The sequence below is a fragment of the Lutjanus erythropterus genome, chromosome 4 (genome assembly GCF_056507025.1).
Source record: "Lutjanus erythropterus isolate fLutEry1 chromosome 4, fLutEry1.hap2, whole genome shotgun sequence".
Classification (NCBI taxonomy): domain Eukaryota; kingdom Metazoa; phylum Chordata; class Actinopteri; order Lutjaniformes; family Lutjanidae; genus Lutjanus; species Lutjanus erythropterus.
In genome coordinates, this window is record NC_139320.1 from 13,137,666 (window position 1) to 13,157,399 (window position 19,734).

At 40.6% G+C, this 19,734-nt stretch overlaps 1 protein-coding gene across 2 annotated transcripts in view; it reads left to right on the top strand.

Annotated features, from left to right (window-relative positions):
• LOC146328148 (chloride channel protein 2-like) overlaps positions 1-19,734 on the top strand; it is a 199,286-nt gene that overhangs the window by 169,355 nt on the left and 10,197 nt on the right. The window contains exons 18-23 of one of the 2 annotated variants that reach the window (XM_084717003.1): positions 193-304; positions 2,303-2,373; positions 2,952-3,026; positions 4,752-4,784; positions 15,078-15,116; positions 16,711-16,815. In XM_084717003.1, the coding sequence (XP_084573129.1) occupies positions 193-304; positions 2,303-2,373; positions 2,952-3,026; positions 4,752-4,784; positions 15,078-15,116; positions 16,711-16,815 (435 nt within the window). The remainder of the gene's footprint in view (positions 1-192; positions 305-2,302; positions 2,374-2,951; positions 3,027-4,751; positions 4,785-15,077; positions 15,117-16,710; positions 16,816-19,734) is intronic. The other variant, XM_084717004.1, reaches the window with a different exon arrangement.

Below are 19,734 nucleotides of genomic sequence, written 5' to 3' on the forward strand. Positions count from 1 at the left end.
TGCCTCCATCTCATTGCTCCGAAGAAGTACATCCATTTGTCTAATGAGTCCGCAGAAAGAGGAAGAGGGGTTGAGCTCTTAAGCAGGATTGGGGTTTGCCAGTTTTGAGTGCTGCTTCTTATCTGTCTGTGCATGTGTGTGTGTGTGTGTGTGTGTGTGTGTGTGTGTGTGTGTGTGTGTGTGTGTGTGCAGATCTCTACTGAGGAATCAACCTTCAGTCCTGTTCGTCCAGTTGCTCAGAAGCCCCTCAAACCTGCACTGAAGAGACCCTCTGTGGTGGAGCGACCCACTGAGCTCCCCACCAGTAAGAAACACACACCTAACCCCCCACCTCCACGACACAAACACACACCGTTTCCAAACGCTGGACAGACGAGGCAATCAAAAAGGAAAGGAAGAGGAGCTTTAATAGATCCAGAAGGGACATCTGTAATGGCCTCTCTGTCTCTAAATTTGCTAATAATCTTAGTCTCTCTTTCTCTCTCTGTCTGTCTTAGAAAGTGAAAAAAAACTTTGACTTTATGACTGATTACTTGAAAACAAACAAAAATCTCTTTGCTCAATTTATGTTTTCTTAACATAGTACACACTACACAAATGTCAAATCCAAAAATCCAGACTTATTGTAATTATCTGTAAGACAGTAATAACTAATAACAACTAATAATATAATGGTGCTAAACCAGGGGTTCACAAAGTTATAATGACTAAGTGTCAATTTATGGAGCCATCATATGATTGAGAGCAGCGACTTGTCATAGGATTTGTGTTTGGTGTCATAATGGCGCTCAATATTAAAAATTCCTTGAGCACTGAATTCACCTGTTTGCAAACATGGTAGATCGCTTTTTCTGTCCCCTGAAGTTCAACAAAATAACTGCTGATCATTTTTTTTGAAGCCTCCATTTCTCCTCAATCATACAGTGTTTGTTCCACTGTGGGTTTTCCTTTACCTTCCACATTAAACTTTTATGTTTTATGTTATATTAATTTATGATAGATAGCCATTTCTTGTGACACTCACTTGTTGCCATTAGTTGACATGCAGCCATTACCTTTCTACAAGTTGTCATTCCTAACCTGACAGACACTTGCTAGGGCTAAAATATAATGCATGAATTTCATGGCAATCCATCCTTAAATTGTTGAGCTATTTCACTAAAAAGCAACAATGTCAACCTTCGTGATGTTAGATTAAAAGTTAAGGGATCAGCGAAGTCAGAAGAGAGTAGTGAGTAGAGCTCCATACAGTTCCATGTGTTGTTCCACTGTTTTCCTGCTGGCTGTGACTGACATGCTTTGCTGTATAGCAATGTCACTTTTTTCCAAGTAAATACTGAATTTTGTTTCTGACAGTGTGTCTAACGTTCGGTATGTGAGTTTTCTTTTGGTGAAGAACTTGATTCTTGGGTCTTTGATCAGGCTGCAGTGCAGCAGGAGGTGTTGACCTGTCTGCCTGTGCTTGTTGGCAGAACAGACAGTCTGTTTTCTCTGGTTTGTTATGTTTGTTTCCACCAGTCTCAATGGCCAGACTATGGTCATTCAGTCTGCCTTAAGTTTATGTTCTTTTTTCAGTTTCTTGTTGCTCAGTGTCCAGATAATCTGTCTATTCAGGCCCTCGATATGATTCAGGTTTACAGATGTCCAGGGGTTGACATTTCCTTCACTATTACATGGCCAGTCACTATCAAGCCTATCTTGATCTTCTCTAAATTTATCTTCATGGCGAAAGTGTGAGAGAATTTTTGCAGATGGTGCAGCAGTTGTTGCAGTGTTTCTTCAGATGAGGCCAGTAAGATAAAGTCTGCAAACAGAAAGCACATAATTAGAGTATCTAACAGATGGAGGCCGAGGCCCTGTTCAGACCTCGTGTCAACATGCCTCCTGGGTGATCTGATCGCAAGTGCGTGAGTTTACACCTGGCATTGCAATGCATCTCCAGATGTGTCTCTAGTGACCACTTGTAATCAGATGTCACTTTCATGCTCTGTATGCAAATCAACACTAGGGCCAGTTTGTCAGTTGAATGTCCATTACTGCCCATTTAGCCATTACTTTTTTGGCTTCAGCGCCACACTAAACTCCTCTATCTGAAATAACAAGAAGGCCCAAATATTAAGAATTTGTCATTTACAGCGTTCACAGCAGGATGTCAGTTAGGTGCTCTAGGCATTCATACCTATATTTATAGCTGTCCACTTGTAATCGAATTACCCGGGACACATGTTAATACCAGGTGTGAACGGGGCTCAGGAGTGTCTGACGGTTTCACGGTTTCTGACCCTCTCTCCGTCTCTTTCAGGTCCACATGATAATTCGGGCATTGCTTTAAAGAACCTGTTCTGCGCCAGTCCAGACACAGAAGGCCTGGAGGTGAGACAGCCGTGTCCTTGAATACATCCAACAACACCACCACCATCACACGAACGCACAGACACACAGAGACACACACACACACACACACACACACACACACACACACACACACACACACACACACAGTGGCTCACATCCTGTCATTCACACATTCTGTACACCCACACAGTCCTATGCTATCTCTCACATACAGTCCTTCACGCTCTACAGTACAGTACCTCCCACACAAACAGACAAACACACACACACACACACACACACACACACACACACACACACACTCACACACACACACACACACACGGTATCTCAAGCAGCCTCAATATAAAACCTTTTTCACTTTGTCTCAGCCTTGCATCCTGCAGAGCTTTAAAGAAAAATCTCCACTCCTGCACCACCCTGCTGGTGTTTTTTTTTTCACATAAATAAGTTTTCGCTTAATTTTTTTTCCAGCCTTGCAGTGAATTTTGTTCACATCAAAGTGGTGTTGCAAGGAAGTTTTTTTTCTCTTGCAAAGTCAAAGTGACATTTAGGTTGTTGTTAACGTTGTGTGCTTGTCTCTGGTCGTCCGGAAGAAAAACAACAACGTGGAGAGCCCCACGTCTCCTGAGCTCAGGAGGCCGTCCAAACGGGTCCGGATATCCGTCGTGGTAAGAGCCACCGATCAGGGCTTCCCAAATGCCTGGAATCCACCCGGCAACAGGTTCATCAGCCAATCAACCGATTGTCACCCCGTCATTCCATTCTAGGGCTAATCCCAAATGCCGATGGACTGTGATCTGGGCCAGGCTTAGCCAAAGCCCATCTGTGTCATCGTGCCAAAAAGTGTTGAACACCCTCCTCCTTGTACAACCTGTAACCCCGCCCTCTGACCTATCACTGCCTCTAGTTGCTTACATGATCGGCTAAAGCTAGGATCCATTCAGCTTAACCTGTTTTCATTGGTCTAATGGTCAGATGAGGTTATAGAGAACACTCGACAACTGAAATACCACTACTGCTAATTGGCAATAAACAGTGCACCATGTGCTTTTATAATTGGGTCTTTAGAGCCATTATGTGTAGAACTTAAAAATTCCCAAATTATGCTTCTTCCAGTCATAAGAGAAAGTAATGCACAGCACTAACAGCTTCAATGATGTCGTCTCAAATTACCTCCAAACGTAAAAATGTCTGACACATACTCAAAATAACCAAATGTGAGGCTGTAACATACCTAAAACGGTATTTTCATAATGACTTTTTTAGTATCATTATCTAGAGGCTAATTTACTTTTAAAGGGACAGTTTGGCACTTTTCATCTGGATGCCCAGACACTGTTGATGGTAACTGCTGTAAATTGAAGCAATTAATTCCTAAGTGCATGCTATATTTATTAAGGAAACTGGGTCCTTCTGCTCAATGAGCCATGCAATTTAATGCATGCATGCATTTCTCCATTGTTTTAAAGTAAGAATTTATCATCATGACCCAAAAGTCTTGATGTGTCCATTTTGCAACACAGGACTTTACTATTTTTAACTTTAAATTTAAATTTTAAATTTAATTTAAATTTAGCTTCTTAAACGTGAGGATGGATAGAATGCAGTTTCTACCTGGTAAATTCTGTTCAAATTACTGTCATTTTAAAATCAAGATGTGGTTGAGTTGTGATCAAGTGGTCTACAAGGATGAGGCTGTTCAACCAAGCATGCTGTGCTGTCCATCATCAGCTGTGTCACCCGAGGTGTCCAATCAGTGACAGCCTCACAGGGCAGGTCTCACCTTGTTCCTGGAGTGACCCAGAAATCCCATCGCATTTGTTGTAACTGATGACAGAAACTGTGGAATTCCATGTTTTAGATGTGCAGTAGGGTGGGGGGGAAGGGTAGGGCGGCCTCGTTCCTCTGTGCATGCAGCGTTAAATATCCGGATGGGAGCATCATATCTCTTCATTAGGAGCAGGCGGGTATTTGAATGACAGCGTTCCAGAAACAGCTCGGATGAAATGATGATGCATGAGAAGTCCTGGGAGGTATTGGAAAACATCACCACAAACTGGGATGTAGCCTGCTGTCCAATTACCAGGGAGCACGTACACTCCAGCAGCGATGCATGTCAATCAATGAAACAAGTGTCTGATTGTGAATTGAGAAAAATGTTTCCACGATACGAGAACATCCAGTGTTGCATGGCAAATTAACAGACAACATTGATTTGTGAAAATCAAACTCCATTAAACATTAGATGATCATGCATTCAGACAGAATACATTCACACGTTTGATCTCTCTCCGTTTATCAGCATTAATGATTTATTCATAATCTGTCTTAGTTTACAAATCATCACGAGATTGTTTTTCACTCATCACATATAATGTCATCCCATTCACTAGGAGCCACCACCCAGCTTAAAGAGTTTCTCTGGGGTGAGCATGTTATCCATATTTCTTCTGCACATTTCACTTCTGTTTCAATCCAGTGTTCAGACACAATGGCAGATATAAAACTTGCTTACTAACGCACACAGTGGATCTTTGTCTCAAAAATCTTTTATACTGTTTTTTATACTGTTTTAATCTCATTGTGGCAAAGAAAATGAATACCTGCAAGATTTGTAAGGAAGCCTTTGCTCGCAGTGGGAGCACGTCAGTAATGCACAAGCATTTGCTATCAGATCGCTCATTAGTTTGCTTGCAAGCCAAGCTAACGAGCTAAAAAACAAGACAACTCTGTTCATACCTGCGTCACAGGATTCCAGAATCAAGAACAAAAAATATGGCTTGAATGTCAGTGTTTATTTATAATATATTTATTTATTTGGGCCACCACAAATTGATTTTCTGTTTTTGAAGCTGCACACTTCTCTTGGTCGTGTTGAGAAGGGAAATGATGTGCAAAAGTCTCACAAGTTTTGTACCGATCACACTCACAACCTTTTCAGGTTGAGAATTTGACTGACTGTCAAAACCTTCATAGTGGTTTCCAAGGGAACAAAATTTTACTATTCAAAGATGGTGATCTCATAAAGCTACTGCCAGTGTGATGGGCAACTTTCATTGATTTTTCTAACAAAGCTAAGTTGTTAAGTCTGCATGTTAACCACAGACATTAAAGCAAATGTTTGTTTGTGTAACACATCACTTGAATATAAATTTGATACAAGAACATCCTATTCTTCTTTGTGATTCTCGGCCATTATTGTGTCAGTGTAACTCTATTAGCACTATTAATGATTTACACTCGAGGAACTTAAGGAGCTCCGTTAGTTTCACATGTCAGTGACATTATTGAAGTCTGCACACATTTTCAATCTTTCACAAGCACAGAGTGGTGCTAGATCATTCCTCATCTATTGCTCCAAGGCCCATGTGTAAACCCGTGGTATACAACTGATAAATTACACTGTGAAGTCTTAATTTTGTTGATAAGTACTGAAAACCACTGACAAGATTGTGTTCTCAAATCACTCACTGCTCAAACCCGTCCAATGGATCTCAAAAGGCTCTCAACCCCAGCACCATTATTTTTCTGTTGCTTTCCTGAAATGACCAGTCTCTGCTATGAAATACCACAAAAATGGTCCCAAAATTCAGCAATTTGGTTCCTTAACACAATTTATGCTGTGCAATTACACCGCAGAAGTCAGACTTGCCTTGAGGAACTCAACAAAAAGTACAAAATTAGTGACAGGGGAGTCGCGCTGGGAGTGTTTTTTCATTTGGTGGCGTAAAATGTGAACCCTTAGGCGTATATTTCACACCGTGACAACACAGTGCTTGTAGTGAGTTGTGTGACAGCAAAAGACCGCGGAGACTGTATCAAACTGGAGAAACTTTACTTTGAGGTGAATGACGAAACACATTTCTTCAGCGGTAGTAATGAAAAAGGTTAATCAAAAGAAAATGTACTAGTTTCACACATTTACAGCGGGAGTACTGCTCATTACATGGTCTGCCTGTTTTTGAGGCAACGTCTGAGCGAGAACACAGAACGTTTGCACTTTGTCAGTTAACAGTCTCATTGATTGTCCTGATGGGGTGCTACATTAAAGGTCAGAGAACTTCAAAAACTTTAAAAAGCCATAACTGCTATACCACAGGTTTCATCTGAGTGAAATTCAAAATGGATAAAGCATCAGTCTAATGATTCACCACAGCGTGCTGCATTACTCCTGGCCAGGGGACGTGTTTTATTAAGCCTATTAGTTTATAAGTACGCACCATACAGCTGGGGTTCAGGGACTCCCAAGAGTCCTGTGGGGGTTTCTCGCACCCTGCAGCAAAATTAAGCCCTTTTCACAGAGGACTATATTTTTTATATGGGGACCTCATGTGATTTGTAACATTTATGGAGGTTGTTTGAGCTTTTAAGGCTCATTTGTGGTAAGTGTTAGATACGGATATGGACAGTACCTTCATCCCCGCATTTCATCTATATTGTATGTGGACAAAAAGGCAACAGCAGCACTGGTAGTTATGGGGGGTATTGGAAATGAAGTTCATCGTCAGTTAATTTGTGAAAAGACTTCTCTGTCCACATGTCGTGATGTTTTTAATGCCCACGCTGACCACGATTGTCTACAACGCTGCCTTTGCTTTAGCCTCTTTCTTAAGAGGTACATTATTACAGCCTGCTCCAGTGTCACCATGTTTGTTGTTGTCAGACACATTTGACTCCTCTTTTTCTTCTTTGGGGAGACTTTTGACTCTGAGCAGCACCCTCTAGTGGATGTAATGCTTGACATCCATGCCAATGTAAAGGACAAATGGAAGTGTGAGGAAACATACACGTCTGTTTTCGTCCATAAAGTGAACATAATTGACCCTTTAATCATCAAATCCACCAGTCCATTATCTGTTAGGTAACGACTGCACCACAAGTTACTAGTTTAACGGAGAGTATGCGTCTGATTTGTGATTTTATTTTAACAGGAATTTCATGTTTGTTGTTTTCTGTAACTTCTCCCTCCTCTCCTAGGTTAGAAATTATTTAGGCTTCAGTGGACGTCATTAATGAGAGCCATCCAGAGTAGAACTCTGAGAGATAAAGAGATGCAGTTTCATACTATACATAGCATTTCATAAGGATCATTCTGTCTTTCAACAGGCTCAATCCAGACTTCTTGGGACAACAGTATTACTTACTAATGTATGTTAAAGTAACCTTTGAGTAATCCTCCAAGACATGGGGATTTGGTCAGTTAATTTTAGGGAAGAACAGACATAAATGAGGATATACCAAATAAAGGAAATGTGGATTTCCTAATAGTTTTTGAAGTTTTAAAAGTGCAGTTCTTTCCCATTCTTGTTTGTTATATGTACGTCCTCAGTAGCTCAACAATCTGGGGTCTCTGTGCTTAAAAATGTGTAGCACAGACGTCCCTGACAAATTAATTGTCTGGATTTCTGCATATGTTGCTCCAAACCCTGTATGTACCTGTCAGCATTTATTGGGCCTTCACAGATGTGTAACTTAGCCATGCTATGAGGACTAACACACCCCCATTGAAGTTAGTTCTGGTAACAATCTGGATGATCCTTTTCCCCTTTGACCTGGAAGACTCAACATCCATGATTTCTGAAAACAATTACAAATGTGGACTCGGCAGAATCACAGCAGCCTTTTCCACTCTGCATCAGTCCATCTCAGAAGAGCTCAGTCCCAGAGGAGTAAGCAGACTTTCTGGATGTTGTTGATATACAGTATTGCTTTCTATTTGCATTGTAGAGTCATAACTTAAGTTTGTAGATGCAGAGACAAATTTTTTTTTGAAACATGTTGCAGGGATCAAATTCAGAATGAGTGTATATTTACAAAAAACAATAAAGTTTATCAGTGTGAAGATTACATATCTTTTCATTGTACTGTTTTCAAATGAATACAGATTGAAAAGAATTAGCAAATTATTGCATGCTTTTTATAGCCCTAATTTAGGTATTACTGACTAACTTCAGGGGTCAAGTGTGTTACTTCCCGTTAAATATACACCTTTTTTTATGGCTGTGTTTAAGTTTATGCCCTACTTATACATTTTTATAGTGTTTAGCATTAATGGGTGGACACCAGTGAAGTTTCCAGTGGACCTTATCTGCCACTGCCGGTTGTAATTTAATAAAGTACAGTGATTTGTTAAGTGCACCCATGAGGAGCATATTGTATGGTCAGTGCTGAGACAGATGGTACATTATTAGCGCTGTGAAATTTTGGATGTGTTAAGTGGGCCTAGAAGCATGTTAGTCATTATTGCCTTGCAGTGAGCTAATTAGTTATGAACCCCTGTAGCACTTGGTGTTTGTGTGTGTGTGCATGTACATTACACTAGGCCCGTGGGCTTGTTTCCCCTGTCATCAGGAGTTATTATTAACATTCAACAGTGTATAAGTGCACGTGGCAGAGTGTGAGGTTGATTACAGCGTTGCTATGAATCAGTCGAGGCTCTGTGGGCCCGAGCAGTAATATGGACAAATTTATCAGTTTTTTTTCCATAAGACTCCTGAGTTACACCCCCGCGGCGTAAGAGAAATCAAGCTATTACTTCTGCCCTCCCTTTCTTTCAGATCCACTCTCTTTGTTTCTGTATCTGGTTTAATCTCCACTGCTCTGCTTCACACTCTTCGCCCATCTTTACGACTTTCAAAAGCCTTTCTTCCTCCCGTTTATGTATCTCTGTCATCTGTCCACCTCCCTCCTCCAATCCCTTCCTCTCTGTCCATCTAGGGCTGTGAAATATTGATAGAGGGTAAATGACATCAGTAGTCTGTTTCAGAGAAATGATGCCGCCCAGCCTCCCAGTCTCTCCTGGCTGTTTTTCTCATTATTTTCCCCCCACTCTTGCGTCTTCGTAATGCCTCCATGCTTTATTTATGATGGCTTGTGGGCTTGTTTTTTTGGCACCTCGCCTCTTTATTTCTCTGGGTTTTTTGCTTTTGTTTCTTTAGATCATTTGGGAATATGTGTCATTCTTTCTTTCTTGGCATATACACATTTACATGACATAATGCAAAAGAGAAACTGCATTAAAGTGTAAGAAGAGGAATATGTGTCCTCTTTGCTTATCGCCTTAACAGTGTTGTGTGTCTGTGTTTGTGTGTAATGAGCCCTCTGTCTCAGCTTCCCTACCTAAATTCAATTTTGAGTAGCTGTTCTGCTGCTCACACTCCACTGCATCAGCATCACCTACTGTGGAGAGTGAGAGAAAACACGACCTGTGGACAAAATGTGAAGCAACTGGTTGAAATCCTTTTTTGTTGAGTAAATATGCAGATTGTCAGTTGTCCATCTTTGAAAGAATATGATAAATATGTGACAGAGGAGAAGATCTTAGAGGCAGTTATAGCTCTGGTGACGGCATTTTGTACAGAGAGAACTGAATTAATATTTGATGCAGAATTGCACAACCTTTTTGTTGTGTTTATCCAACATTATCATGAAAAATAATTGCAGAATTTCACAATTATCAGTGTCGCGGAGAGATAATGAGCTAAGTTTTTGTGACATCTGGAGACTCCAACTGCCGAGGCCAATTACATACATTTCAGTGTTTTTGGCATGCAGCTGCACAGAATTTAGGGACACTCTGTTATAAATGGCTCATCAGAATCAGAATCAGAAATAAGTGATCTCAGGGGGGATTGCTCACATTACAGATGCTCCCATTCAAGAATAGAAAATACAGAGAGCACAGAGAAATTAAAAAAAAAACTGAAAATCAGTATATAAAAATATGTACATTCTACTAAAATATATAACATAAAGTAGTAGAACAACGTGTGCAGTTTGGAAGGCAGTGCAGTGTCTTTCTTTCCATTGTTCAGAACACAGCTGAAATATGTTGTAGTGTCATCAGTATAAAGTAGATGTTGATGTTTAATTTCCACCAGCTGGTCATAAATTTAAACTTAGCCTAGTTGTAGCGTAAATGTTTACTAAATTGAGATTTACACATCACTAAATTAGAGCAGATTGCACCTCACAAACCTACGATCAGTTGTTACTAAATATTCACACCTAGCAGGGTTAAATATTAATACTAGTGTTAAAAAATGACACTCGATATCTCTTTCAGTACCAGGATATTTTTTTTTCTTTTTTCAATCAATAACGTGCACACAGTGCTGGTTTTGTTTCCTCTTACTTCTGACACCCTGAACACTTAGTAACTGCCAGGTTAAAATGTTGTATCTCTAACCGAACCAACAGATAAAACCAGTGTTTTTATTTTATTAAATGTAACCTGACCCTTGATCTGTGAAAACTGTGAAGACTTTAAATTCCATTTTGCAAAAATAACATATTTGAAATTAACTTCATGCCAATAACTTTGGATTAAATTACCAAATTAAGTCAACATGCCCCCAGTTTGGGGAAGCAGCAGTATTACTGGCGTAGGAAGCTAAGTAATATTCTGCTGTGGACAAGGTCAGCAGCAAAATTGATCAGTTTGTTTGTGCAGTTGTGTGACCTCTGTGTTTTAAAAGACTAGTTCAGATTTGCACAATAACATACGAGGCAGTGGTAAACCTGTAAATCCTGTGTTTTACGAGGTAAAATATAGTTTTTCTGTAAGGAGTCCGGTTGTCTTGGAGAGAGCAATATTTGGCTTATACAGCTGCCTGATGGTCAGGTTTAAATGTGAAAAATCAGCTTGTCTGCAGGTAGTACCTCATTACAGCCCTACTTTAAATAATTCAAACTATCTCTTTTAAATTTATCTGTGCAATCAGATTTTTTAAATCACCAATTTGCAGTCAGCTACTAAGAACTATGTCTAGACACACAAAGTTAGTGATCGATTTACGAATTGCTGATGCAATTTAATCTAGATGAGATTAATTAAATACATCTTTCAAATGAGGGGAAAAAAATCATGGCTAAGCAAAGCAAACCTGTAGTCTTTAAAGCCAATATGAATGATCATGTGGTAGAAATTGGACTCCAGGTCCACCCAGTGCTCAAAACAAGTAATGATGGGTTTTAACAATTAGCTAATAGAGTGACAGAAGATTAAAGGTGTCTTTGCTGTGATGATCTGGAAGAGATTCCAGCACAGGACACTTTTCTTTAATTTTTTTTTTTTTACAAAAGCCATATAGCAAGAAAAACGAGTTTTGAAATGGGGTGTTCATTTTTAAAATCATTAGGGTCAAGTGTTAGCACTTCTAGAATAGGTTCAATGAAAGCAAGTTAAGTTGTAGGACAAAGACACTGACTCCATTAAGTGTCCCTCAGGTATCTGATAGGAAGAATATTCAGGGGACAGGATGAAGTTTTCATTTCCTGAATAATTTCAAACCGAGAGATCGAGATGCACAAGAGAGAGTGAATTTATCTAGAGAGGATGAGTTTGACAGAACATTGACTGTAATTTGTTTTGAGGGTGAGCTGATTTGTTGCTCACTATCAGATACTTTCAGGCTGAAGAATTTCCTGCAGGTTTGAGAGCATCAATGGAAAGACTTAGAATATTAAACAGAAGTTTGAGGTTCAGGGGGTTTTCTAATGGCTCTAAGGTGCAGCCAGCGATCTTGGGTGTTTTCCAAACAATTGGGATGTTCACTACCACAATGCGGTAGATGATTAAGATTATACCCATCATTTCACAACTTTTCCCCGAGCTGTTGCAGCTGCAGTAGTTTGAACAAAGTTCTTGATGATGTTATTTCACAGTTGTGCTAAAGTCTCTGTAATCTAATCAGAGACACAGATAAGACAGTAATACAATTTAAAGCAATGAGCAAAGTGAGCATGAGCAGCTCATTGCCTGCACATTAATGATAAGTAATTGCTGTTACAATGCTTCCCTATTGCACCATTCTGTGTGTCATATGAGCAGCAGTTAGAAAAACAACAGACGTGACTACATTGAACATGTGAAATGCCTAAACTTGGTAGCATCTCTTGTCATCACTGTACCAAATGCAACTGTTGTTCTGAGGACAGAGTGCAGGTTCTAATGATAATGATGTTGATTTCAACTTCAGGAAGTCCACACACATCTTGGTAGCTTGCATCTGACAGGCACTGCAGAGCCCAATCAGTAATAAGTTGTCACTAAGATTCTGTTTGTGTTGAGATCATCTGTCTTTCCACATATGCATATCTCTAAATGTGGCTACATAAAATTGAAAATGGCTGGAGATGCCACTAGGGGTCATTGACAAATATGTTTTTTTGTTTGTTTTTGATGAACTGACCCTTTAAACCAGCAGCAGATTTCGGATTTAGAATAGAAAACAAAGATCTTAAACCTTCCCTTCAGCAAAAATAGAGTGTAAAGAAAGCCTTCCCATCACCCCTTCTATCTATGGTAGGATGAATAAAGAAAGACGTATCCTGGAGGGCTCCTTTTTATCAAAGTTTCCACAATCATAGAACTTTCTTCGTTTTACGCTTTAGCTGACTACATAATCCTAGTGTGTGTGTGTGTGTGCGTGAATGATACAGCAGTCTTTGGTGGTAGATAGCGTATGTGCCCTGCTGACCTAGTCTTGGATTTTTGCCACTGATTGGTTGATCGGCTTGCTGGATGGAAGTAAAGATGGATTGCTGCCGGGTGAAAGAGGGAGGGAGGGAAAGGAAGAGCAACAGACCTTTCTAATCTTTGTCTGCTCACAGAAACAGCGTAGCAAGCAATACAGCTTCATCGGCCTATTGTCAGCACTCTGGAGTCTCTCTGCCTCTCACATGCCCCTGCACACACACACACACACACACACACACACACACACACACACACACACACACGCACACGCACACGCACATACACACACGCTCATTCAAATCTCATTTGAATATGCCAACACAGTTCCTCTGATTTTACGTCCATCGCAAGCAGACTGACAAAGTCTACTCTCCCACTTCCCATTTGAACACACGCACACAGTCATGTCTCCATCACTTCAGAGGACATTACATTGACTTAAATTCATTTTCTGGAGACCTACCCTAACCCTGCCCACACACACTACTTCACTAATCCTAAATCTAACCTTTATCCTGGTGGTTCCCAACCTTTTTTCTTTGGAGCGCCCCTACTTTTATCTAAGAAATACTGAGCCCCAAATCTAATGTTGGTGATGTCAGAGCAGACAAAGCCTTATGGACGCCCAAAGAATTTTGTGCCCCTCTGAGTGGGGCCTGGAGCCCAGGTTGGGAATTAATGCCTACCCTAACATAACCACAACCTAAATCTGACCTTGCCCTAACCGTAAACCAAGTATTCACAAAGAAATTTGTGATTTATGTTATGGATACTTGTGTTGTCTCGTGTTTTGTCCCCCTACGGAAGGCATGTCCCCACAGTGTGAGTGCATAAACAGTTTTCTGTCTCTACAACATGAGTAATACACACACACACGCACACACATCTTGTGCCCATCACTTCAGAGGACATCAAATTGACTTCCATTCATTTTCTGGAGACTTACCCTAACCCTGCCCATAAGCACCGCTTGCCTAAGCCTAACCCTTACCCTAACCTTAACCTTAATCTTATATTTATGTCAATTTTACACAGACACTTGTGCATAACTTCTGCTATGTATCTAGAAGCAGAGATTTGCTCTCCTAATAGAACAGCTAATCACTCTATTTTACATGTGCTGTCCAACCTTTCTCTCTCTGTCTCTCAACACCTACTGCAAACACAGACACACACAAAAAGACACACCAAAGTGATTTGATCTCCTCCTTTTCTTTAGTTTACATTTTAGCCCTGGAACAACAGTGTGTCTCAGCGACATTCAGAGTGCCCTTGTGACAGACAGAATGATCAGTGAGACAGCAGAGATAAAGTGCTGTAGGTGTGTGTGTTCAAATGCATGTGTGTGTGTTTGGTTTGTCTCATCAACTCTGAGCACGTCTGGCCTCTGCTTGCATAGTGCTACAGTAGGGCACCTCTTCCTACCCCGCGGCAACAGTTGCTAGGGTTACCGACAGGTCGGCCACCGCAGCGATGAGGATAAATGAGCTCAGGGCTTCCATCAGCCCCTGGGTCACACTCACTCTGCCTTTCTCTCTTTGTCCAACACACACACATGTTCTCCTGCATTCAATCCTGAGAAAGTAAATACCTGTACACAAGCACATGACTAAACACTTTGAAATCGTATTTCACAGCCCATCACACACAAACACAGCTACATACACACCCTGCGGTAGAATTCACACACTCGGCTGTATATATTTCCATGACCCAGAATTGCTTGTCTTTGCTTGTCTGCAAAGCTCGGGGTTGCTAGTTTGACTCCAGCTTGTCAAACAGTGTCGGCAGCCTGTCAGTTATGAGCCGTGAGCTCTGAGTGCGCCGCTGATCCATCATTATAATGATCATCTGCTCTGACATCTCATACATCACATCCCCCGCACTCATTAAATGTACTGTAGTCGCTCCTTTAGTCACTCATTCCATTTCTGTCCATCTGTCTCAAGACGCGGCACTGTGTAACACTTATGATGTGGTCCATGGGTGATCATGCGTTTTCAATATGTTATTTTAGCTTCTGTGCACAGATGTAGCATGTGGGGTGCAGTTGAAAAGGGCAAATAAATGTTTATTGAGATAATAACCAACTGGACACCATTGTTTATCTACCATTCATTTACTGTTCCATCATTGCTTGCGTATTTGTGTTGTACATGTTTGATTTCTTCATTTTAATGTGCACACAGAATATCTTTATATTGTGTGCTGACCGCTCTCCTGTCGTTTTTGTCTGCAGGATGATGGAGATGTGGAGGATGACATGACTATTAGAGAGGTAAGACAGACAGCCAGTCACACAACAGATGCACACATGCACATGTGCGCACACACACACACATCTTACACCCAGTTAGATCCTGTATCTTCAACAGGGGTTCCTCAGAGTTGCTGCAGAGGGGGCACTAAATTATTGTTACATAATTTTTACTTTTTTAATATTTTAAATATACCCAACGCTGACAAAGGCTATGAATCCTCATGGACTCCTGGAAATTGTTTCCCATTGAGCAAGTAATAAAAAAAAAAAAAGAGAGAGTGAGTGTCTGTAGTTTTAACAAATGTTACTCAAATGCATGTTACTCCAATTTTATTTTTGTTGGGGACTGTTTTCAGCAGCAGATTAATCCACAGTGTGATGCTTTAGCAGGTATTTCCAGCTGCAATGTATGCAAGATTTAGTAATAAACTGCAGTGTGTGTGTTCATGTCAATACACTGGTGTGTTTTTAATAGTTTTTGGACAGCAATGTCACTTAATGGGACCATAGTCACTTGGTCATACTGTCATAGAAATCTGTGTGTAATCTGCATAATTATGGTAGGATACTTTGTGTATGATGCTGAACAGAAGTGGCCCAAGAATGGAGCCTTGGAGCACTCTGTCATTTTTTAATTAATATGTAATTACTGATCCAAACAGGTATATGCCTATCCTTGAATTCTTCCTTATAAAATGGAAGTCAGTCAGGTTCAGTCCATTGTTGATTTTGGTTGACAATCAGAAAATCATTGAATATGACCCGCCTTATCCTTTATATCAACTATCAAACACATTGGATTCTTGGTTTGTGGATCAGTCTTCAAGTACTTATATTTGTCTTAACTTGAATCTCAGCTTCCACTTGATGACATCCCACCTTGACAGACCTGGCTTTTCAGATTCCTCAATATCCCCAGACAGGCCGATTACCCTGGAGTCTTATATTTTTGGATATGACATCATTCATAATTCATCCATCAACAGAACCTCTCATTTCCTCTCTGTCAGCCGCACATTCCTCACACTTTCTCCATACGTTTTTTTTTTCTTTTGGGATCACTCATCGTTCACCTCTCATACGTCTGCCATGTCATCGTTTCTCCCCATGTCTCCCTTCCTTGTTCGCAATTCACCTTCCTCACCCTCCATCGTTGTAGGTGTCCTATGATTTATGGAGTCATTCAATGTGGGGCCTGGTCCATTGACTGACTATCAGAGGGAGGTGATTTTTCAGGACGTGGTATGGGATGATTTGATGTCTTTGGCTTTTGATTAGTGACTGACACGAAGCATAAAGACATCTGTTAGCAGCATCTATCACGCACACTGTCACTCTAAGTTTTATAGTCAGAAAATAAAATGTTTGAGCAACAAAGCCAGGCTGCACCACTGGGAGTTAACCTATTATTAAAGATTAAAGTCAAGTCAGGGTCATCTACCCCTGGTATAATTGGATACGATGCAGTTTATTTGATTAGCTTATTATTAATTGATCAATACTACACAGTCTGCAAAGGCACTTCTATTTGGTTCCTTCTATTGTTGGCAATTCCTCAGTGATGTTTATCTCTCATTCCCAAACTCCCTCCTCTTCTGTGCGTGTTTTGCAGATTGCAGAGTGGGAGGAGATGCAGCTTGATGAGCAGGTCAACTTCAACAACTGCAAGATCGACCCTGCCCCATTCCAGCTGGTGGAACGCACGTCGCTGCATAAGGTCTGATTGTAAATACAGCTGTTGTTCAAACTCTGTGTGTGTTTCCTGTACTGGAGCACACATGTGCATCCTTGTTACTAGGTGCATGTCTTTAATTTCTTCACACTGATTTAGAAAAAGCCTCTATATTTTGAGTTATTCCCAGTGCACAACATGTGAATGTTGTGTGTGTCGGTACTTTTAGATTTGATTTAGGTAAGGCAAATTTATTTGTATAGCAGCTCTCAAGAAGAAGGCAATTCAAAGTGCTTTGCACAACATAAAAGTGGACAACATTTAACAGATATACATTCAGTTTAAAAATGACTTGATGCACAGGAAGCCAATGTAAAGCTCTGAGAACTGGAGTGATGTGTTCCACTTTTGGACGTCTTGGAGAACTGTAGAATCTGTCATCAGCTGCAGCTCCCTGGTCGGCTTTTTAGAGAGACCTATTAAGACACCATTATAGTATTGAGCCTATATTTCTCAAACTAATTTGTTGAATGTACTCAGTGATTTTTTATGGGACTGTAGTCATTTGATGGTTTTGTTGTGTAAATTGTGTCATCTGCATAATTATGGTAAGATACTTTTCTGTTCTCGGTAATCTGAGCTAATAGGAGCATGTAGATATTAAATAGAAGAGGCCCAAGAATTGAGCCTTGGGGAACTCCACATATTTTTTTTTTACTTAAATGTGTCATTACTGATCGACACAACCTGTGTTTCAAATGGGATTTATGTTATAACAATATGCACTGGACGTAAACAATCAACTTATATTATTTTTCAAGTCATAGTTTTATACAGCAGCAAAACAACTTATCAACACACTTAAAAAGCAAAAGGAGAACTTTGTTTTAAAAACACATATTCAATGTGGACACAGTTTTTAGCATATTCCTGGACAGCCAGACTGCTTTGACAGGAGAAACACAATATTTTTAAGGTTTCAGTTGTAAATTCTGCCATGTATCCAGATTTTTTTAAATTAAATTATCCATACCACTAAACGTCTAAAAAAAAATTCTGGAGTGCTAGCATCCTGTGGGTGGAAGAGTGGGTGGTAAAAGGTCAACAAAAGATACTATGACTTGGAAATTCATTATCATCATAATTTATCATTCACATCTTCAGTATTTTCATATCCAAAGGCATTTTTCCTCCCAACGGAAAACTTTTCTGTGGGACTTTGTGTCATGTAAGTATTGGGGTGAGGCCATCTTGACTCCCCAACACAAACACAAGCACTTGGAAAGTGAACTACCAGCAGTTCCAACACTCTCGATACTCACGGGTGCTCCTGTGGTGTGTGGTGAAATTGAAGGAGCATGCAAACAACCCAAAAGTACTCACACACGCTCTCAAGCCAATTTTGCCCCCACTGAGTGAAGGAGAAAGTGAAAGTGCAGCAGTGAAGAAAAGAACTTTAGCTCTTTAAAGTTCATGTTGATTTAGTTTTCTTACTGCGGCACAGTCGCACACCCTGAAAGAAGCTCTATCTCCAACATGCACACACACACACACACACACACTGTTAAATGTTGAAACCCTCACTTCCGATCAAGTATACACGTAGAAACACACACACTGATTCTTTCTGGCTTGCCAGCGGCTGTGGCAGCGCCTAATGTTCTCCATTCATAACGCTCTCTCTCTCTGTCTCTCTCTCTTCCTCTGGGCTCTGTGTGAATACTCTTTAAACATTTAAGAGAGGGATCCTGCACCAATCCATCTCACTCCCCTCCCTCTGCTGCACACTGCCAAAAGCCAATACCACGCACAATCTCCTTCAGCATATTAAACACCGCCCGCCGCTGTTGTATGCAGGCATGTGTGTGTGTGTGTGTGTGTGTGTGTGTGTGTGTGTGTGTGAGTGAAGTTATTTGCTCTACATTTTGCCTTGCTCTCTTGCTCGGCCTCTCTGGGTCTGGCCACCATTTATCTTGTGCTGTTTACTGTTGTTTGTCTGTGGGCCCTTTTGGAACAGACTAATCTCTTCCTTATTTACATGACAATATGTTACTGCAGTCACTGTGGTCTGGGTTTTGGCCCTGGGCCACTAGGGGTAGTGGCTTACAGGCCTCAAAAGCCGTTTTCATAAATGCACCCCAAACTATAACCTAAGAATCGGGTCAGGACAACATCCAGCTGTGCCCTTTCACACATGTGGCACAAATCAGTCCGAGTCAGATGTAGTCACATGTTGGAAATAATCTGAATGTTTTAGGCGAAGAGTTGTGCTTGCAGAGCGTGTAGGTTGAGGTGTAGAATTCATCCTTAATGATGACTGGTTTTGTGTTGATATCAATGCAAACTGGTTCTTATAATTAACAAAATATGATGAAAGAGGCGAAGGATGTTAGACAAAGAGATCTGTCACTGGAGCTGACTCCAGTCTGCCTGCCTGGCAGGACAGACACTTGGACAGATTCGCTGCTGCAGGACACATACTTTTATTTTCTCTGACTGTAATTTGATGCTTTCACAACACAGATGATGAATAAAGGCATTGAAACATGACCTAAAAATATCAGAATCACGTAGGCTGATATCAATCAACAGTCTGTATGAAAACTAAACAATACAAGCAAGCAGCTGCATGGTGTAAAAGCGGACTCCAGAAAGTAGTATAAACAGAACTATAGCCATCTGTGGGGTCCGCAGCTGTTCATCTATGCGTCTGTTCAAGAACATAATAGAGGGTTTAGGATTAGGGAGCGTGCAGCATTCAGTCTGGGCCAACTAATGCTGACATTTTCGTTTGCACATCGAGCCCCTCCAGGTAGTATGTGGATAATTGCACAGTTCCAGTCCATGTGTGAAAGGGGTTAAAGCAGCCCACGTCCATGCATATCATCAAAACATGGATTCACCCAATTAACAACAAATGAAAGACATATTATAGAGAAATAGTTTGCCATTTTGGGAAATGTC